Source organism: Phalangium opilio, unplaced genomic scaffold, assembly GCF_054372755.1.
Source record: "Phalangium opilio isolate 3A_F unplaced genomic scaffold, DU_Popi_V2 ptg000017l_1, whole genome shotgun sequence".
Lineage (NCBI taxonomy): Eukaryota > Metazoa > Arthropoda > Arachnida > Opiliones > Phalangiidae > Phalangium > Phalangium opilio.
Genome location: NW_028324151.1, coordinates 14,584,706 through 14,605,349, shown reverse-complemented (window position 1 = coordinate 14,605,349; position 20,644 = coordinate 14,584,706). Strand labels below are relative to the sequence as shown.

The 20,644-nt window shown below is 41.0% G+C and overlaps 4 protein-coding genes and 1 long non-coding RNA gene across 6 annotated transcripts; 4 read left to right on the top strand and 1 right to left on the bottom strand.

Annotated features, from left to right (window-relative positions):
- Positions 1 to 494: 494 nt before the first annotated feature.
- Positions 495 to 2,601, top strand: LOC149704576 (uncharacterized). 2 transcript variants are annotated; one of them, XM_089867012.1, is made up of 4 exons: positions 495 to 974; positions 1,052 to 1,605; positions 1,659 to 1,770; positions 1,838 to 2,084. In XM_089867012.1, exons 1-4 carry the CDS (start codon positions 663 to 665, stop codon positions 1,952 to 1,954), a joined length of 1,095 nt encoding a protein of 364 aa, XP_089723138.1. In that variant the 5' UTR covers positions 495 to 662; the 3' UTR covers positions 1,955 to 2,084. The 2 variants fall into 2 exon arrangements, with proteins under 2 accessions (XP_089723138.1, XP_089723137.1); XM_089867011.1 differs by having other exon boundaries at positions 502 to 974; positions 1,659 to 2,601.
- On the bottom strand, positions 2,469 to 5,087 carry LOC149704575 (uncharacterized). The gene is made up of 6 exons (XM_089867194.1): positions 5,019 to 5,087; positions 4,622 to 4,936; positions 4,154 to 4,511; positions 3,644 to 4,086; positions 3,341 to 3,584; positions 2,469 to 3,243 (listed from the first exon to the last, which is right to left on the bottom strand). Exons 1-6 carry the CDS (start codon positions 5,056 to 5,058, stop codon positions 2,715 to 2,717), a joined length of 1,929 nt encoding a protein of 642 aa, XP_089723320.1. The 5' UTR covers positions 5,059 to 5,087; the 3' UTR covers positions 2,469 to 2,714.
- A 3-nt stretch (positions 5,088 to 5,090) lies between these two features.
- Positions 5,091 to 7,433, top strand: LOC149704574 (uncharacterized). The gene is made up of 6 exons (XR_016381944.1): positions 5,091 to 5,228; positions 5,335 to 6,336; positions 6,437 to 6,502; positions 6,570 to 6,651; positions 6,721 to 6,825; positions 7,154 to 7,433. It is a non-coding gene; the product is annotated as an uncharacterized LOC149704574 (long non-coding RNA).
- LOC149704573 (uncharacterized) lies at positions 7,160 to 8,095 on the top strand. The gene is made up of 2 exons (XM_089867014.1): positions 7,160 to 7,284; positions 7,358 to 8,095. Exons 1-2 carry the CDS (start codon positions 7,282 to 7,284, stop codon positions 8,093 to 8,095), a joined length of 741 nt encoding a protein of 246 aa, XP_089723140.1. The 5' UTR covers positions 7,160 to 7,281.
- A 39-nt stretch (positions 8,096 to 8,134) lies between these two features.
- Positions 8,135 to 12,877, top strand: LOC149704572 (uncharacterized). Its single transcript, XM_089867013.1, has 2 exons — positions 8,135 to 8,252; positions 11,140 to 12,877. Exons 1-2 carry the CDS (start codon positions 8,135 to 8,137, stop codon positions 11,991 to 11,993), a joined length of 972 nt encoding a protein of 323 aa, XP_089723139.1. The 3' UTR covers positions 11,994 to 12,877.
- The last annotated feature ends 7,767 nt before the right edge of the window (positions 12,878 to 20,644 follow it).

The window sequence follows — 20,644 nt, the reverse complement described above, 5'->3', positions numbered from 1 at the left end:
CCAGTTAATTATTTCGGGGACTAGGGGGGGGGTCACTGGTCCCAAAGACTAGTTTAAAAAATATCCTTATTTCCCAGACTGTTAGAAGCCCGTCCAATCAGGGATTCATCTAGAATCCCTGCCTTAAGCTATCAGCTGTCATATACAGCGCGTGCAGCCAGCGTGCGTGATCAAGTGGGCTATGATCCCACTCTACTGCACAAGTCCACACTCCACAGGCGGCATTCTTTAATTTTTTTCAAATTGACAGTGGTTAGAAAAAAACATAGCCCACTAGATCACGCATTAACAAGCACAGAGTCCATGAGCGCGAATCGACTCTTATAGAAACTTCGTATTATAAGGTTGGCTTATAAAGCCGTTTTTTAAAACGGAAAATCTGGCTCGAAAAACGGGGGGCAATACTTTGTATTTTTCCCTTCTTATGACGTGGTTGGATCCCGGGGAACCAAAGGAAACAAGACTTCGCGTTTGAGCATCCTCTCGAATAGACCTTTTCACAGCTAGAGAGGGGGTCGGGAAGGGGGCGAAAAATTTCAAAACCGCGCATGCGCCATAGCATCCTAGTTGCCAAATTGTATTTTGGATAGCAGTTTGTTGCGTTGATTTGCAATAGGCGATTGAGGTTATAAGTTTTTACCAATTGTATTTAAATTAGTGAAATGGTTTCGTGTTGTATTAAAGGTTGTAAAAGCAGGAGTGAAAATTCCGCTTTTAAATTCCATAGAATTCCAACTGATCGACTTAAAATTTGGGGGAGAATTATTAAGTTTTATACACCTAGTTTCAACCCATTGAAAAAAGGTTTGAGAATTTGTGGTCGGCATTTTGTGTCTGGCTATCCTGGCTGGGATCGCAGTGATCCAGATTGGATTCCTTCCTTAAACTTTCCAAAAAAATGCAAGGTTTCTCCTTCCAAATTAAAGTTAGCGAGTGAAAGAAAGGCTAGATTTGAAAGAAGAGCGGAGAAAAGGGTAAATTCTAACAATAATAATAATAAACTATACTGAGCGTTAAGCCTTTGCTCTAAAATGTTACTTTTTTTTTAAAGGAAGAGGCATATGAAGTGGTCCGTAATGATTTAATTCTCAAATCAAGATTGCAAGTGTCTCTACACTTTCATAGCTCGTATAGTAGCCGTGAAATTAGTAATGAGGAAAATATAAATGTCTCTTCGACGGTTACCAATGTTGAAATGGACGTTAATGAGGCTGCCGCTGGTATTGATGAAACCAACTTAATTTCTTTGGAAAAATTGGAAATGGACATGAATAAAAGTGCGGAGGCTAAATCTGACAGCAGAAATATAGGACAGAAATCGTTCTGCAATGTTAGCGCAATAACTATTGATGAAGGAATTGAAACATTTGATAATAGTCTGGAGGCATCAAACAAAACTAATACAAAAGACGTTCGCTCTGTTGGATGTCAGACTGATTATATGGATCTTGAGCAAGAGAATAGGACCCTACAAGTAAAGATTAAGAACCTTGAAAAGAAGCTAAGGAGTAAGACTTGGACAGTTGATAAAATCAAAGATAGTGATGATAGAACCAAATTTTACACGGGAATGCCAACATTTGCTGTTTTTATGTGGCTTTTCAGGTAATATTGTTTTTAAAAGTCTGCGTTCGCTGTTACTAACTCTATATTTACAGTTATTTACAGCCAAAGGCTGAAAGAATGACCTATTGGAAAGGGAAGCAGGGTAAAAGAGCACCGACTAAGAAGCGAACGTTTAAACTCCCTTTAATAGATCAGTTTTTAGGGGTAATGATGAGACTAAAACTTGGTCTTTTTGTTAAAGATATAGCCGACAGGTTCGATATTTCTGCAGCAAACTTTTCTGAGATTTTTGCAACGTGGATTAAACTTATGGAATTGGAATTGGCGCTACTATTCCCATTTCCAAGCAAGGCATTGGTGCAGAAGTATATGCCGCAAGCCTTTCTGAAATACCCTAATACAAGAATAATTATAGACTGTACTGAAATTTTCGTTGAACGATCCAAATCTATGACCACACAAAATCTAACTTTCTCAAATTATAAAAATCACAATACCATTAAATTCTTAGTCGGTATTACACCGGGTGGGGTTATTTCTTTTGTGTCCAAAGGTTGGGGAGGACGTGTATCTGACAAAGTCATAACAAGGGATTCAAATCTTATGTTATTACTGGAAGAATCAGATAATGTCATGGCAGATAAGGGGTTTCTGATAGAGGATCTGTTGAAAGAAAAAAATTGTGGACTAAATCTGCCCCCATTTTTGAAAGATAGAGCACAATTCTCGGAGAAAGAAATATTAGACACAAGAAGAGTAGCAGAATTAAGAATTAATGTAGAAAGAGCTATTGGTAGAGTTAAAACTTTTCATATTTTTGATGGCACAATGCCTATCACTATGGCAAAACTTACATCTAGCATGTTTGCCGTATGTTGCTATTTAACAAATATATATGAACCTTTATCATAAAGATAACTTTATTTTTCACTGTAGAATTAGGAACTTAAATAAAATTGTAACAGGACTTTTAACAATTTTTCCAAAAGAAATAATAAATATTTTCTTAACAGTTTTTCCAAAAGAAATAATAAATATTTTCTTAACAATTTTTCCAAAAGAAATAATAAATATTTTCTTAACAGTGTTTCCAAAAGAAATAATAAATATTTTCTTAAATAAGGATACATCTTTTATCTAAAATGACTCTACTCATCGTCAAGTTCAATTAAAAACGGTACAATATATTTTGTGAAAAAATGTACCAGCTTTGGTAGAAGTTTGTTCTCCCAAAATTGCTTGTCATATATGATACGTTCTCTGAAAAGGCCACCTTCAGGAGCTTCTGTGTAAACCACAAAATCAGCCCAAGATAAATTTTTAACAGCCATTTCCCCTTGAACCTGACTGTAATAATGAGATTTTCTATCTAATTTAACTTCTCCATTTATTGATTTTAGAAAAAAACTTGGGAAGGCTTCCACGATGTTTAAAACGGGCATCTTTGTTATGTCTTTTCCCTTCACTGCGCTTGGGCATTTAATTTCTAGAACACCTTTCGTAACTTCAGAATCATCACTTATTATTCCGTCACCACTTGCACCAATGAAAGAATATTCTTCCATCAGGGAGAGGCCACTAGCTGCGACAAGGACTTTGAATGTTTTTTCATAGCATTTCCTAGCTGGTTCTTCTAAGTTTCTCCCTCTTAAAATGGCTTGAGGCAATGTCGCATATCTAGAATTATTATTAGATTATAATTTAATATTATTATAATTATTTTATTAGTAACATTTTCAAATGACATAAACAAATCGCTCTATAAATAAATAACCTGTCCAATTTAGAAGGATTCAAAATATTGTCAACAAGAGATGTTGGAAATCTTTTTTCTTGGCACGCTAAAATAGCACCAAATATGGAACTAGTCAATCTTCCTCGTCTCAAATCCTTCCACAATTGGCTTGATGACTGACTAGCGGTGGCCTTCTCAATGAATTCTATCACTTCTCTTGAAACAGTTTGTTTCTTCACAAACTCATGTTTAGTCAACTTGTCAATTTCTCTGTAGACCAGACCTATGAAACTTTTTTTTTTAATCATAACATTTAAATATTTATGCTTGAAAATTACTTACGAGTATTGTACACATGTGCTGATACTTCATTGGGAACAGTGAAACAAGATAACACCTCTGCGTCATTTACGTCACCAAATTCCCAGAAATGTGTTCCGCCTGTCTTTGGATAAATTGTTGCAAGTGCCATTATAGCTAACTTTGGGCGTTCTCGGTCTTCCGGATTTCGGTCATCCGGGTGTCGGGGGTCAAACTCGTGATAGCTAATGTTTTGTTCAACACTGGGAAGTTCTTCACTTTCATTTAAGGTATTTTGAGTTGCCAGTCGGGGCTTATTGAAAGAAATTTCGGATAAAGGTTTTGCTTCATATTTTCTCGTTTTCGGCGCAACCCAGGCACATGGTTTCGATGTGCAAGCTACTTCGAAGTCTGCATCATCCATAGTACTATATTTCTCAAGGTAAAGAAGTAGTGCGCCAACATGACTACATCCCCCAGATTTTCTAAAGGTCAAATGAAGAATTATGTGAGAGTTGTTTCATTTAATTATTATTTTAAAGGCAAACGTACCCCACTACGCATTCGCAGCCACCACCGCAAATATTGCCATCTAAAGCGTCTAACACCACTACAACCCTATAACTATCAGCACGTTGAGATGGGTAGCATCTTGATTTGACATAAATAAACTGGCCATTTACTACGACTGATTCTATCCCAGTAACAATGTCATCCGCCACAAAATGGGCAACAGCACGGTTAAATCCTTTAAAATTCTTATTGCTACAATTATCTAACTCTGATTTTCTTTGAACTAAATAATTAAAAACGTCCACTGATGAAATACTTGGTATTTCTGAGGGGTGAGGGTTTTTTGTCCATTGAATAGTAATCTGATCCGGTTGTGGGGCATTTTCACCACACTTTTCTGTAAAAAAAGTTAAACTTCCGGCTAAATTGAAGAATAGCCCCTGCTCTTCCAAACTTAATTCAGAAAGATCCCAGCCTCTCTCTTTCGTTACTTTTGATACCGTTTACCTTGAAAAAATTTGTTGACTCCGCAATTCAGAACTAATTCTCTTTGGATGGATTTCTTCTTGCGCGGACCGATTGGTGTTGAAGTTAAAAAAGATTTGCAACCGCACAGTTCAAAACTAAATTTGCAGTTTGCACATATTGGTGAAGTCAAATTTGCCCCAGAATCAAAGTTAGCATTAGCAATGCCAGTCTCAGCCAATTCCCTATTGCCAAGGCTTAGTCGATTTTCGTTAGTCACGCTTGTATTTGACGTTTGATGTTTTAATATTGATTCAATATAATCTCTTTTCTTCCATTTAGATTTGGCTACAATTCCTAAGTTTTGGCACAAAGCCTTTAGTTTTTTAATATTTAAATTTGTGAGACTCTTTTCGCTCTCCATTGCAAATCACGTTACCGCTTAGTTCCAATTGGCAACAAAATAAAGCTTTGCGCATGCGTTAGCCTTAGTGTGAAAAGGTCTATAGGAGGAAAGTTAAACGCGGGAAGCCGGGAACCCAGTAACGAGTGGGAAGTTTGGCCGCGGACTTGCCGCGTCCTGCGGCGGTTGGTTAAAAATGAAAATTAAAAATGTCGAGCTTTGAAAGTTTTTCAAGTTTTAAATAAGGTAAGAATAAACCCCTTTATGCTAATTTCAAGCAATACATGAGTGGTATTACTATTAAACTCTAAATTTCATAAATTATAGGGTAGTGCAATCCTACCAATTATAGCGGCCAAGGCTTAGCTCCAACTTTCCATTTAAGAATTAAGATTGAACATCAATTCAATTGTAATCTGCCTAAGTTCAGACTGTATCTCATTTTAAGTTACAGCTGAAATAAAATGCCTGGCCTGCGGTGCTCCGTGCTTGACTGTGATAATTCATTAATAAGGACAATAGGTATATCGGGAGAAGAAAATGGAAAAGCTCACTATGTAGAAACAGAATATTTGTAATTCTCAGATACATTTGTGATAAATTTGGTTCTACAGTTGATACAGTATTACACTAGCGTTTTAAGGCTAGTCAATAAATTTATTTGTAAACAAAGTGTCCTAATTACAACACATGTTAAAGCTAAAATATGTGATAAACTTTCACAATTTTCTAAATTTCTATCTCATTTTTGTATGGATTAAAACCTTCTTAAAAATAAAATGGACTATTGAGAGCTGAATTTATAGAATCAAAAATTAAGAAGTTATACATTCATTTAGGTCTACTGTGTTAAGAATTTGCAAACGTATACGTTATAATATGCAATTGAAAATAATTCCACTTCAAGCGTTTTGCTAAGACAGAAATTTTTGAAATCCGCGTAATACCCCCAAAAATCTACTTCCCAAAGGCTGTTGGGATCCAGCTACGTCACTCGCGACTGCGCGGAGAGGAGAGAGACTTTTTCTTTCAGCGAGACGTTTTTTTCCGCAAATAAGCACCCCTTGGTCTGGAATCGAGTGGGCTCAGGAGTCAGGGGTCAGGGCTGTGGAAAAAGTTAAAGCTGTCTGCTAAACGTTCTCAGTTTTTTTTTCGCGTTTGTACCTTCTTGCGAATTCCTTTGCTACGGTAACGTTTTATCCTTTAATAATAGTTTATTGATTATCAGAAAGAGTATCCATGTACGAGAAAAGCTCTTAATAAAAGTGGAAGCTTTTTCTCCCAAAGACCCGAAAAACGTAAAAAACGGCACAGTGTAACTGTGAAAGAAAAACATTCATATAAGCCTTGACTGGTAAGAATCTATATTGAACTGAGGGGAAAAGACCGAATCTTTTGTTTATGGCCATGTTTTTTATTATCATTAAAATGTTACGTACATGTTATCTAAACAGGGAAACTCTACGAAGTATGATGGATTTTGTGAAGGATTGTCGTGTTATGGTCGAACGTTTAAGCTGGTAAGTGATGAAACCTTTCTTGTTATACGGTCGTTTTCTTCTGTTTGAAAAAATTATTTTCTTTTAGGGAAGATTTACAATTTCACAAAGTCTCTGCGCAAAATTCCGAAATGAGTTTAGTAAATCTTCAAAGAGTGGCAATTAAAGAGGTATTTGAGAAATTATTGCAATATTGGCTGTTAAAGGCAATTATAAAATTAGAGAAACTTTGTTTTTAGGAAATGAACAATGAGGAAGATTGTTATTACGATCACTTGAGTAAAGATGATCTTATCAATGAAGTTAAAGCCAGGGATGTTCGAGTCAGGAATCTGGAAGCCGAGGTATTTTTAACTAGTGTGAAATTAATCGCGGAAATATTGAGAAACGTTTGGTATCATATATCCCATTTTAAATAATGAGTTGTCGAATCTTATGTCCCTTAAAGTAGAAGCAAACTCTGTGGGTGGGTGAATAATTAAGTTTATTTGTGAAAATACCAATCGGGATTGGCTCTGATCTAAGGGGATTGGTAACACATCCCTGTTTAATAACAAAGAAATCAAATCCAACAAGGAACTTGGTTCTTTCTCGCTTGCCCCTTTAAAATACGCTAAGCCAATGAAAGTCCAAAGAATATTTGCTGTTAAAATGAAATCTTATTTTGTTTAGCGTAATGTTTTAATTTCAAACATGGCAAAGAGAGAGTGAAAACAACATTAACGATAAATAAACAAATACACGAAATTGAAAGACTCAATAGGGTCAATGAAGAGTTGGAAAATAGAATCAAAGATTTCATGGTATGGAACCTTTTTCATGGTCGATAGGAAAGAGTTACTCCAAAGGTTAAGAGTTGATTGTTTGAAAAAATAGGAGAAAAGTGGAATAGATCAATTAGCTAACGATGAATTAGTGAAATCTGAACCCGTTGAAAATGATTCGGGAATTAATGGCCAGGAGTTATCTCTTCCAAATGTGACGCGCAGTGTCGAAGCTGTCAATGTCCAAGGCATGCTGGGTAGAGAAGATATTAGTCAAGAATCACCTGATTCTGAGCCTCAATATGTTGCCGAGGTTGGCAATACAAACAACGAAACTGAAATTATCCCAAAAAGGTCTAAAAACATTGGGTTTAGGAATGTATGTGTCCCTAAATTGATATACAGTGAGAATTCGCCACTTTGTGTGCCTTCGCCGAAGCTCGAGGTCGAAAACCAATTGAAAATGCCTCTCGACACAACGACGGAAAGTGAATCGTCACGAGAACCCCTTGAGAACAATAATACAATTATCGATTCTTGTCGTAAATCACAAAGTGTTTCAACAGAGGGAGAAACTGACGAAAGAACAACTCGATCAAAGGAATTTCGTGTTCCTGAATTGAATTTTGAGGTCGAAAACCATTTGGGTCTTTCTCTTGGCGCAAATGTCGAAAGCTATTCACCAGAATTAGCCGTAGAAAACGTTCTCGATGATAACCAATCCAGAATAACCTTGACAGGTGCGAAGAAAACAGATAGACAAAATCCAAGTTTGGTACTGTGTTTGCCAAAACTGAAGCTTGTTGATCCAAGGGCACTAAGTGTGCCAGCGTGTGTTCCTAAACTATAACGCAACCCAAATGAACGGTCAAAATTGACCTCGGTCTCTATGGAAATCAATTCACCCGAAGTTCCGATTGAAGTTGGAAATAATAGTTCGGTGTCCAACTCGGAGACATTTCGAGAAATCGCTCCAAAGAATTCCGAATCACGTTGTTCGGAAATTGGTAAGTCATTTTATACTTTAATCGTCTGAGTGCAGCCTAGAGTGGGGTTTCATATTCCTACCCCCAATGGGGGAAATATGCTAATCAATCATTTCCACCTTCTCGATGTATAGTCTAATGGCGTTTTCCATATAACTGCTCTGAGATCGCTCTTTGCTCATTTCTTGAGCTGCGTTAACGATTGTCTTTTCCCGTCCTAATCGTCGATACAAATTTAGCGAGCTATCTATTATGTACAGATTAGCACCGATGGGATCTTGGGTCCAGCGCTCGGTAAATGTTAAACGGAAATCCAAGCGCGAGCAGATCTAAGGCCCTTGAGCGCTAATTTGAATACGCTATTGGTGTTGCTGCTATCTAGGTGAAAAACTGAAAAAACCTATTTAATACTCCTGGTGAAAGCAGGCAGATCCCTATTCCACGGTTAGTGCAGAACCCGTATAAAAAAATTGGGAAATATCTCCAGGATTTGAGGTGTGTCGTCATAAGTTTCCATCTTGGATTTTTATCCGAAAATATCGTTCGACGAGCTCTACTTTCCATCTCTCCTCCACTTTAATTCAGAACTAGCTTTTACCCGCGGCGTCGCTCGCGTGTAATAAGAACTTGCATCAAAATTATGTAAAGAATGGGTAGATTTTACCGATGACTAACCTTTTTGTAGCACCCTAGGAGCGAAGGACTCGGCGTTGCCCGTCAGCCCCTAGGGACAGTTTTTATTACTTTTTACGCTTACATTATTCCATAAAGAATTGTTTTAAAATTTTTGGCCGCCATTTATAAAGATGACAACAAATCGAACCCAAAAGACCATTTAGCCCGTCTATAAACTAAAGGAAACCAGTGTACAAAATATTTGTGAAATCGGTTGAAACGTGCGGACTTTGTTGCATAGAGAAGATTTTTACATTTCTGGGCGCCATTTTTTAAGCTGGCGGCGGATTGGAAATATCTATCTTAGTACGCGCCTACTACTTATGAGTAACGTTCCTGCAAATTTTCAGCCTTCTAGGGCAAGCAGTTTGGGCTGGGCGTAGATTATCTGTCAGTCAGTCAGGTCTTCGATTTATTTAGATACAGAGCTATATCAGTTGAAGGGGGGAAACGTCACAGTTGGGCCTACCAATAAACGGAGCCGGTTTTCACCCTCCCTCCGTGCGGGCCGCTTAAGAACTCTATGCTAAATTTCCCGCACAATATGCCGCCTAGGCGGGGACTGAGTCTGACGAAACCCCGCCTCAAAAGCTCTCCTTTCCCCCCGAGTTGAAATAGCTCTATAGAAGATATGGTTGTCAAGGCCTTAAATGTAATGAGTTTTTTTTAAACTGGTTTTGTCATCCTCGCTGTAACTTATTCGAAACAATTATGCAACACAATTTCTTAGGTACAAGACAAACATTTTACGTTCCAGCGCTAAATAGTTATTTCAAGATTTCCCAAAAATTAATTAATGGGTTAAATTCGCCTGGGGTGTTAATACAAGAAAATGTTAAATAACACTGACCTGTCCCTACTGTCTTTTCGCCTACGCTTTTGTCAAAGAGGCTGTCCTTATCCATAATTAATTAATTTATTTAATGAACGAATTAAATTTCCGCTAAATCCAAGTACGTTTTCAAAAACGTTCAAATAAGTAAAAATATTCGAATGTATTTTTTTCGAAAAACTAGTGAACTCTCTACCGATAAAATAGTGTTCAGCTTTTGGGCCTAATTTTATCTTTAAACTTCTTTTCAATCGTTTTGGTTTGTAAATACCACCCTATAACAGTGGCATCAAGCCATTTGGTAGTAATTCTAGGTGCGTGGGGTGGTGAAGTGGTTAGCACTTTCGCCTCGCACCAAGAGAGTCCCTGGTTCGATCCCGGACTGTGGCACGGGGTGAAAAACTTGGGTGCAAACCCTTCAGCATGGAGTTCTGAAAGTTCTCTCCCTACTTCTTAAAGGAGTTTTCCTGCGCGGTGTTACCCGCTTTCCCCTTCCCATCGAAACTTGCTGAGGTTAACGGTACTTAGTATAGGGCGCTGTCGGTAAGCTGTGGCGTAGGAGCTAGCCACCACCTCTCTATGCGTTGAAATCGTGACCCATTGAAATATAGCCCACTGAGTGTTATGGACGCGCAATAAAGCTAGATTATTATGTATCAGAACCTTAAAAATGTCCTCTTTCTTATCGCTGGTACCATAAGAAAATAATATGTAGGTCTTTATAAGTATGAAACGTAGTACATTTTCATACTACAGCATTTGCATCCAAATTTGGCGCGCTTACTATTTACGACCCGTGGGAGAAGTTTTGGCACTACGAGTAAAGGGCAGAGTCCTGCACGGGCCGATCGGGTCGGGCCGAGCCGGGCTTTCCACTTTTGAAAATTGTATCGGGCCGGGCCGGGTCGGGCTCTTAAAATTTTGGAAATTAATGGGCCGGGTTTTTGTTCATATTTCAAAATTCGGGCCGGGCCGAACTTGATTCTCATTTAATCCGAAATTCAAATGAAAGATAATTTAAACTAGTATAAGCTTCTAAGAACAAATGTGACGACAATTATCGTAAGAAATGAATAATACACGACGCTAAAGCAAATATGAATTCAATTCATTGATTTTATGTAAAAAAATATAAGAATTACAACTGCACTGTTATGGGCCGGGCCATAGGTTTCTCTTGCATTTCAGTTGATGTTCGTTCATCCCCTTTTGGTGCTGAGGTCGTTTGCTCATCGGCTAACGCCTTGATCAGCACTGTTTCATTTCTTTTAACACTGAGTTTTTGTAGAGGCCTTAGCATTGCATTTTTTAAGAAGTGCGCTTGAATGGTCCTGTATTTTTGATACTATGTTGTAAATGGTGTGTGTGTCGTTTTTATATTTCGTTAATAATTTTCTGCAGGAAAATTCAGGAAGAAACGTTCAACTCGGATCAAATATTCTGCTGAATATAAAACGGCTTCACAACGACACATTAAGAAGGGTAACGAAGAAAAACGCTTCAAATGTTATCAATGTGACTATGGATGCACACAGAAGAGTCATTTGATCGAACATCAACGCATTCATAGTGGTGAAAAACCCTTCAAATGTGATATGTGTAACTATGGATTCACGAAGAAGTATAATTTGATCGCACATCAACGCATTCATAGTGGTGAAAAACCCTTCAAATGTGATCAGTGTGACTATGGATGCACACAGAAGCATAATTTGATCGAACATCAAGGCATTCATAGTGGTGAAAAACCCTTCAAATGTGATCAGTGTGACTATGGATGCACACAGAAGCATAATTTGATCGAACATCAATGCATTCATAGTGGTGAAAAACCCTTCAAATGTGATATGTGTAACTATGGATTCACGAAGAAGTATAATTTGATCGCACATCAAGGCATTCATAGTGGTGAAAAACCCTTCAAATGTGATCAGTGTAACTATGGCAGCACATTGAAGAGTAATTTGATCAGACATCAACGCATTCACAGTGATGAAAAACCCTTCAAATGTGATCAGTGTGACTATGCAAGTGCGTGGAAGAGGGATTTGATCAGACATCAACGCATTCACAGTGATGAAAAACCCTTCAAATGTGATCATTGTGACTATGCCAGCACATTGAAGAGTAATTTGATCGCACATCAACGCATTCACAGTGGTGAAAAACCCTTCAAATGTGATCATTGTGACTATGCAAGTGCGTGGAAGAGGGATTTGAAAGTACATAAACGTAGAAATCACATGAATGACTAGATGGATTTGAAATTTGCTAGACAATGTAAAATTTCTTTTTAATCGTAACATGAACATTTTAAATATTGTTGGACAAAAACATTATCTTTCATCCTTTTCTGTAATGAATGGGCCGTAACTGTTAATGCTAAAATAAAAAATACAGACGCCTCATCATCTTGTTGTGGTTGCAAGGCTAGAGAATTGCCAATTGCGCAAATGGGGAGGGGCAATCGAGAGCGGTGAAAACTAATCTTGGGTTATATTAATTCAAAATCTATAACGTCACTTTAAAACGCGAACCAGGAAAAAAATCTTCAACTGTGATCAGGAGCGCCGATCATGTGGGGGCCTGAGCCCCCACGGGGAAAAATGAGGGGGCTCAGCCCCCTCTGGGAAGCTGCGTGTAATTTGGGTGCCACTGTGATTCGGCCGAGACTGGTCCCCCACGGAACGGGACATTTGGGCGCCGACATTTAGGCACCGCCACTTAGGCGCCGGGACAGTTAGGCACCGCCACTTAGGCGCCGGGACAGTTAGGCTCCGCGACAATTTGGCACCGAGACATTTAGGCTCCGCGACAATTTGGCACAGAGACATTTAGGCGCCGAGACAATTAGGCGCCGCGACATTGCCGTAAAATTTTCGTGAAAGATTTGAGATATTTAATAAAGGAACATGACAAGTACTTTTAGGCTTATATTCTTTTTATTCAACTGACATCAGAGTTCAACCATGTTGTTGTTTATCTTCATTGACTTCCCAGAATAATATGCCTTTTCCAAAATATTGTTGTTTATCTTCATTGATTTCCCAAAATAATATGCCTTTTCCAAAATATTGTGGTTTATCTTCATTGACTTCCCAAAATAATATGCCTTTTCCAAAATATTGTTGTTTATCTTCATTAACTTCCCAAAATAATATGCCTTTTCCAAATTATTGTTTATCTTCTTCTAAATGTCACGGACCGGGTCCCCCACGCTCACTCATTTGACCCTATAAGGAAAAAAAATTAATGGCGTTTTGTTGTTGAAATAATAGAGTTGTTTTAGTCTATTTCACTAGCTATTTACGATTACGTCTGCATTTACATCGATATAAAATATACAGTTGTAACCGTTCTGTCGAACCCAGATTAAAATAAGTAAGATCCGACCCTAGTTTAAGTCTTTAAAAAGACACGTATCTAAATTAAGACAAGGTAGCCTTTCATAATTACCAAAAAGTCCATGTTTATTAATGTCGCAAAATCGAAGTCCAAAATAAAAAGATACAACTGAGTTAAATAAATACCGGTTTAACGCCCCGCACACTCACTACTCGTCGAACTACCTCTTTTAAACATCTACCATGACTTTTTTATACCGTTGGTAAAAAATATACGTATGCCCTCTTAGCTAAGACGGGCTGAACATATTCCCCGGGAAGGAATTTTTTTAAAGAAAGCTCTCCAACGTCACGTGAGGTGTAAGGAAGCCCTTACATTCTCCCACCCAATAAAGAAAAAGTCATGGTAGAGCTTCCGGCTATTATTTTCGTTTCTTGTTCATCTTGGGGAAAGGACAGGCCGAGACGAAGTGGGTCGTTGCCTGGCATCTATGGCATCGATGGACTTCGTTGTCCGGGCGAAGAGAACTCCTATCGTTTAGCAGGGGATGTCGGCCTTCGCCCCTTTGGGCTTCTCTTAGCCCTAAATCCAAGGAACTAGTGGGTCGACGTTGCGGGCAAAAATTTTGCCGGATGGTCCAGATGCATACAGGGGTATACATATCTTCTCCCGGGCTCTAACCTGAAGTTGGCACAGCCCAACTGGGAGGGAATTGGTATTGGTCCTTCCGGTTCGCGGCTGGGACCAGGTACTGTTCCGTCCACCCTGGATGGGTTAAGCTCTACCCAATCCTGCGGATCGGGTGTTAGGATCAAAACGTCCTCCTCCCTTTGGGGTTCCGTTTGACTCGCGGTTACTTTCTGCTCGGGGTTCACTTGGCTTTCTTGGCCCTTAACCTCCGGCTCGAGGTTCACCTGGCTTGCTTGGTGCTTCACCTCAATGGCATGGGGAAAATAGGTTGGAACAGGATGAGTGAGGCCTAGGTGCAGGGGAATAGTGACCCTCACAATTCCATGGCTTCGGAGATGACAGGTTGTACACGGGCAAAGCCCCATTTCCAACCGGCGCATTATAGGCATGTTGATTATTACCAAGGGTCGGCGTTCCTCAATAATGATAGGAGTTACCAGAGTGGTTGAATTTTGGTATCCCAGGAGAGAGAGTCGAACATTGTCCATCGTCCCCAGGATCAATCCTGGGGGAAACTCCGGCCATCTACCACGAAATTCAACCTCCACCTCCATAGGAAGGGGGATAAGGGCTGTCAATTCCTCCTCTTGATTAATCAGGGCTCCTATGCTGATGATGACTCTGGGTGCTGAGAGCATCAGGGTCCCGGGAGCTTCCACTCCCCCTCGTCCCGCAAATAACCGAACATAAAAAGTTCCACCAGGACTCTAGTTACGGGAAAACGGTTGGTTAGCTTTTCGTACCCGTTCCCATGGGGGTTTTGAAATAGCGCGGCGAGAAAAACAGAAATTATCGGTATCTAACCGGGAGATCTTATTCGTTCTCAGGTAGAGCCCTACTTCATAGGGGGATCGAAGCCTTTTTTCCCCGTCCCCTGGGGGAAAATAATAGATATCCAATACCGGTCCCCCAGGTCTGACCTTATTTCTATACACTACTTCCCGGATCCATCCCATTCTAAAGGGCTTGGCATAGACTTTTGGACATGTTTCGCCCTCATCCGTTGAGCTAGAGCTATCGACTCTACTGCTTAAGGTACTATCCGAATTAGTGGAATGGGGTGGAGTAATGAGTTCTAGAGCGTCGTCTGGGGCGATAAACTGAGTCCTGAGAGTAGGGGGAGGATCGGAAAAGAATCCTTCCATATTCGTATCGGTTTCTTCAGATGGGGACGTCCTCTCTGATCGGCCAGAAGTATGGTCCAGAGCGACGGCTGGGGTGACCTCTGGGTCATCGTCCTCCACAGGAGAGTTGGGACTGGTCTCCTCCTCCGCAGTACCAGTTCCTCCTTCGGTAGCAGCTTCCGACGAGGATGAATTTTCCGGCCATAGGCCCATTTGGGTATGATATAACTTAAGATGACTGATATTCCGAGTACCCACGTCCTGACCGGATGTAATATCCCTTAACCTATAAACTAAGGGACTGATTTTCCCCGTAATCTCATAAGAACCCTCCCACTTTGGACTTAATTTTCCCATGAAGTTACTATCGGCGCGAGAAATTGGATGTGTCTCCAACCAGACTAAGGTTCCCACTTCATACTCCGTGGCTTCTCGGTGCTGATCGTAATATTTCTTCTGTTGATCTTGGGCCCTCTTAGCTAACTCTTTTGACAATTCGAGTTGCGTCCGTAATTCCTCTACCGCGGAGAGTCTTTCTTCAAAATCTTCTAAGGGCATCCCTATTTCCAAATCCCACGGAACCCGAGGTTCCCTTCCGTGATTTAAAAAGAAAGGGGACCGTTTTGTGGTATCGTGGGAGGCGGAGTTCATTGCGAACTGGAATAACCCCAAGTTTGTATCCCATTTTCTATGGTCCCTTCCTACATATAGGGAAATCAACTCTCCCACTACTCGGTTCACTCGTTCAGTTAAATTAGTTTGGGGATGATAGGGACTTGAGTATCGAGGGGTGATTCTAAGGAGCTTACATGTAGCTTTCCATAAACTGGAGACAAATTGTCTTCCTTGATCGCTACGGATTCGTTTCGGCGAACCCCATCTGACTATCAAGCGCTGCAAGGATTTGGCACAAGTTTGGGCGGTAATATCCTTTAATGGAACTAACTCGACCTACTTGGTGGCATAGTCTACGAATACCAGCAAATATTTATGCCTTTGTTTACTCACTGGCAAAGGCCCCATAATATCTACCCCAAGCATATCCCAGGGTGTGGTTAACTCTGTGGATTGCATCAACCCGGGCGTTTTCCTATTCCGGGCCTTATGCCGTTGACAAAGTAAACAACCCCGGACATATAAAATCACGTCCCTTCGAATAGTAGGCCACCAATAGCGATATTGAACCCTTTCTAGGGTTTTATCCCGGCCTCTATGGCCCGAAAGGGGATGATCATGGAGAAGTCTCAACACTTCCTTACGGAATTGAGAGGGCAAATAAATTTTCGCCGGGCGAGCCCCTACCGCTTTTCGGTAAAGTATATCATTTCTTAGTTCCACTAGATGATGTGTGGCGTGGGGTTTTCCCAGAAGGTCTATCAGAGACTTGAGGGCAGGTTCGTCCCTTTGGGCTCTCCTGATATCCTCCAGGGTAAAAACATGGTACATGGCATGCGGGGAAAAGGAAATGCTTTGGGAGCCTTCACTGGAGGATTCCGAGGTTGAGGCGCTAGCTTCCTCGCTCCCTGAAAGATCCGGAGACTCCAAAGTCTCCCCTGTATCCCGATCGGATGTTATACTGTCCATGCCCATAACCAAGAGACTAATGGGGGCCCTCGATAGTGCATCCGCCACCACATTTTCCACCCCTTTTTTATGGATTACTTTGAAATCGAAGGACTGGAGATAAATAGCCCACCTAACTAATCGGGAGTTGGGTTCTTTAAGGTTGAATAGCCATTGCAAAGCCTTATGGTCCGTAATCACGGTAAAGGGATGGTTCTCCAAATACGGCCTAAACTTTTTTATTCCCCACCAAATGGCCATACATTCCTTCTCGGTGGTAGTATAATGAATTTCCGCGCCCTTCAACATTGTACTGGCGTAAGCAAGTGGTATCTCCACGCCTTCCTGCTTCTGGGACAGAAAAGCCCCTAATCCTTCCCCACTCGCATCGGTGGTCAAAATACAAGGTAGTTGGGGGTTATAGGCCCCCAAGGGGGAAGCCTTGCATATAGCGTCCTTTAGTTTTGAAAAGGACTCCTCCTCTTCGGGTCCCCATACAAAGGGAGTATTCTTACGTTTTAATTTATTCAAGGGGGCAGCAATTTTTGAAAAATGGGGAATAAACCGGCAATGCCACCCGGCCATGCCCAGAAATCTTTGAACGCCTTTCACATTGGAAGGCCTAGGGAAATTCACAATGACCTCGAGTTTTGTCGGGTCTATATGGATACCGGACTCATTAATAATATGTCCCAAGACTACCGCCTCTGATTGACCGAATTTACACTTCCTCAACTGTAAGGTTAACCCGGCATCTTCGAGGCGATGGAAAACGTATTCCAGAGCCTCCAGATGTTCTTCCCAGGTCGAAGAGGGTATTATGATATCGTCTAAATACACAAAGACAGAATAGTGGTCTCCCTCCTTGAATATCTCATCCACCACTCGTTGAAAACTTGAGGGGGCATTACACAGGCCAAAGGGCATCACGTTAAACTCATATTTCCCGGCATGAGTAATGAAGGCAGTTTTGCATTTGCTGTCTGGATGTAATTCCAGCTGCCAATACCCGGATTTTAAGTCTAGAGCAGTGATATACTTAGGACACCCTATTTTTCCAAGTGTTTCGTCAATCCGAGGTATAGGATAAGGATCTTTGATAGTAACCCGATTTAACTTCCTGAAATCTATACAAAACCGGATTTTATCCCCTTTTTCATGAACTAATACTACTGGAGAAGCCCATGGGCTAAGGGAAGGTCGAATGATCCCATCCCGGACCATTTTTTCGATATGCTCCTCTATGATCTTTTTCTTAGACTCACTTGCCCGATACGCTCTACTGGCTATCGGGGAAGCATCCCCAGTTCTAATTTCATGGTAAACTAGATGACACCTTCCCACTTCGTCCGAAAATAACCGAGGGAACTTAGTAAGAACTCTTCTCAGCTCTTCCCTTTGTCTTCCATTTAAAGTGGTCGAGTCTATGGCCTTATCGATATTATCTAGAATACCTGAGGGAGTTTGCCCCTGACTCTCGTCGGAGGGCAGTATGAATGGAATCTCCACCCCCGCGATTCTACAGAGCAGCCGATCAAAGTCTAACAAAACCTTATATTTAACTAGAAAATCCTTCCCTATTATAAAATCACAAAACAAAAAGGGTACGACAAAAAAGTTATGGGTGAAGGTTATAGATCCTATTCGGAAGGATAACTCTACCTTTCCCCGCGTAAAAATATAATGTCCGTCACCTAGGATGACAGTTCGCGATTCATCGGGAATATCCGGATCATCGATCCCTCGGACCCTACAGATATGTCTCCATTGGCCAATATGAATAAAAGTGGCTTGGGCCCCCGAATCTAAGTAAGTAAGGAAGGACCCATGCTCATATTCCACCGGGACAGCTATCTGTCGGGGCTCCGGGGCTGGAGTGGTTATTCGGCCAAGGGTTAAGGGGGATTTCTTTACTGCGCGGAAGGCTTTGCCCCTTCTCCAGCCCCCGCGTTTCCTTTTCCCGACTGGGAAGTCTGGGGGTTTTTTCCCGGACAATCTCGGGTGTGATGTCCCCGTACCTTACAGAGATAACACCAATAACCTCCGGAGGGGGGAGAAGGGGAAGGAGGCTGTGTATTCTTCGAGCCCCTCTGTCTCTTCCGGGCTTTTGCGGTGACCGGAGCCACAATCTTTTGGGGCCCCGAAACTGTGGTCCCTTTACTGAGGGTGTTCCCTTTTGACTCTTCCTTCCGGGCAACCTGTCCCCTATCCCTGGGGATCCGTTTCACCACCCCCTCTAATTCATGACAATATTCGCAGAACTGTCTCATGGTGGGCAGGTCTTTAAGGAGTAGGTGGGCATAGATTTGAGGATCGACATTGCGTTTCATTATTTCAATTAGATCCTCCTCCCCATACGGGCTAGTGAGGGATTGGTTAAGTTGTATGATTGCGCTAATGTAAGTATCAACCGATTCACCGGAGAGTTGTTTACGTTAGTTAATCTCCCTTTTGGTATTATGCTCCGTGGTACTAGTGAAGAAAGTACTCCGGAATTGCCTTTTCACTTCCGTCCACGTGAGCAAGGGGTTTAAATCTTTTAGCTGACGAAACCAGATGAGGGCCCTTTCCTGGAGTACCAGGGGAATAAGTTCGAGGATATCACCATCCCCCATAGAATAATACGACACGTACTCCGTGAAGGACCGGAGGAATTCCGGGGCATTCTCCCCCTTCCTCCCACTAAAAACTAAATGGAGGGGCGGCTTTGGTCTATTTCCTCTAGCCTGGGTCACCGGAGGAGGTTGTGGATATTGAGGGAGAGTGCCTAAGGGGGCTGGATTATTCCGAAGTTCCCCCCTTACTTCACACCTTAAGTTACTTATATTCTCATTAAGGTGACGAATTCCTTGAAGTAATTTCTGAAGGATTTGAGTTAACCCTAACGTCTCAGAAGAAGGTTCTTCTCCCTCTCCCGGCCAATCTAAGTCATCCCCTCCCCAGGGGAAATTTCTCCTCTCTTCACCACCTTCCGCCATTGGGTCACACGTTTGTCCTAATTACCGACTAGGGTCCTGGCAAGCTCGCCAAATTCTGTAACCGTTCTGTCGAACCACGGTCAGAATTACCCAGATTAAAATAAGTAAGATCCGACCCTAGTTTAAGACTTTAAAAAGACACGTATCTAAATTAAGACAAGGTAGCCTTTCATAATTACCAAAAAGTCCATGTTTATTAATGTCGCAAAATCGAAGTCCAAAATAAAAAGATACAACTGAGTTAAATAAATACCGGCTTAACGCCCCGCACACTCACTACTCGTCGAACTACCTCTTTTAAACATCTACCATGACTTTTTATACCGTTGGTAAAAAATATACGTATGCCCTCTTAGCTAAGACGGGCTGAACATATTCCCCGGGAAGGAAGTTTTTTTAAAGAAAGCTCTCCAACGTCACGTGAGGTGTAAGGAAGCCCTTACACAGTATATATCCTAAATTCCTAATAAACATTTTCTACTATATATGGAAGTAGCAAGACGATATTCAGAACAGAGGTGCACAAATGTTTTCAGGCTCGATTTTTTAATACCAACCTCTTAGCACCAAGCGGACTCTTTTTATATTGCAGGGAGCCCAGCGGTCCTATAATTACTATAAAATGCTATATGTTTGAACCTTTCCCATATTATCTTATAATTTCATGAAAGGTCCTATAGTCTTGACTTAGTCTTATATCCTATACTCTTGACTTAGTCTTAAGGCCTGTCCAGACTGACACAGTTTGCGCGTTCGCATCTTCGCTTTCCTTCTTTGCAACATCGCTCTACTATCCAAATTGGGTTTTCGCTACTTTGCAAATTTCTTGCGACTAGTCCAAGAATTTCGGGCCTTCGCGAGAAAACCACCAATCACAGACGAGAGGAAGGGTGGGGTGTGGAGGGTGTCGATTAGTTTAGTTTTTATCACTTTTTCACAATGGCGGAAGCAGCGTGCAGGTCAGTCAAGTGGTCAACGTAGATGGCGCAATGATTTCTCAAATTTCATTGGCTCTCAGAATAAGAAAAGCAACATATTTGCGCATTTGACCTCTCAAAATCAAAAGTTGGGTGTTTTGAAACGGTCTCTATCAGCCGTAATCTGTCTGAACCTGTGTTTTAAATTGAGGCGGGGACATTTTTTTTCGTGAATTCTTTGTTGCTCATTTGAAAAATTTATGCCGAGCGATTTCTTGAGTAGAACATT

What these genes read in the sequence shown, in the direction of transcription:
- LOC149704576 (XM_089867011.1), top strand. Translation starts at nt 663, where the DNA reads ATGGTTTCGTGTTGTATTAAAGGTTGTAAAAGCAGGAGTGAAAATTCC. An exon ending in AAAGAAGAGCGGAGAAAAGG is followed by an intron (nt 975 to 1,051) that starts GTAAATTCTAAC and finishes TTTTTTTTAAAG; the next exon opens with GAAGAGGCATATGAAGTGGT. An exon ending in GTTTTTATGTGGCTTTTCAG is followed by an intron (nt 1,606 to 1,658) that starts GTAATATTGTTT and finishes CTATATTTACAG; the next exon opens with TTATTTACAGCCAAAGGCTG.
- LOC149704575 (XM_089867194.1), bottom strand. Translation starts at nt 5,058, where the DNA reads ATGCGCAAAGCTTTATTTTGTTGCCAATTGGAACTAAGCG. An exon ending in GGCTGCGAATGCGTAGTGGG is followed by an intron (nt 4,087 to 4,153) that starts GTACGTTTGCCT and finishes TTTGACCTTTAG; the next exon opens with AAAATCTGGGGGATGTAGTC. An exon ending in AGCACATGTGTACAATACTC is followed by an intron (nt 3,585 to 3,643) that starts GTAAGTAATTTT and finishes AAAGTTTCATAG; the next exon opens with GTCTGGTCTACAGAGAAATT.
- LOC149704572 (XM_089867013.1), top strand. Translation starts at nt 8,135, where the DNA reads ATGGAAATCAATTCACCCGAAGTTCCGATTGAAGTTGGAAATAATAGT. An exon ending in ATCACGTTGTTCGGAAATTG is followed by an intron (nt 8,253 to 11,139) that starts GTAAGTCATTTT and finishes AATTTTCTGCAG; the next exon opens with GAAAATTCAGGAAGAAACGT.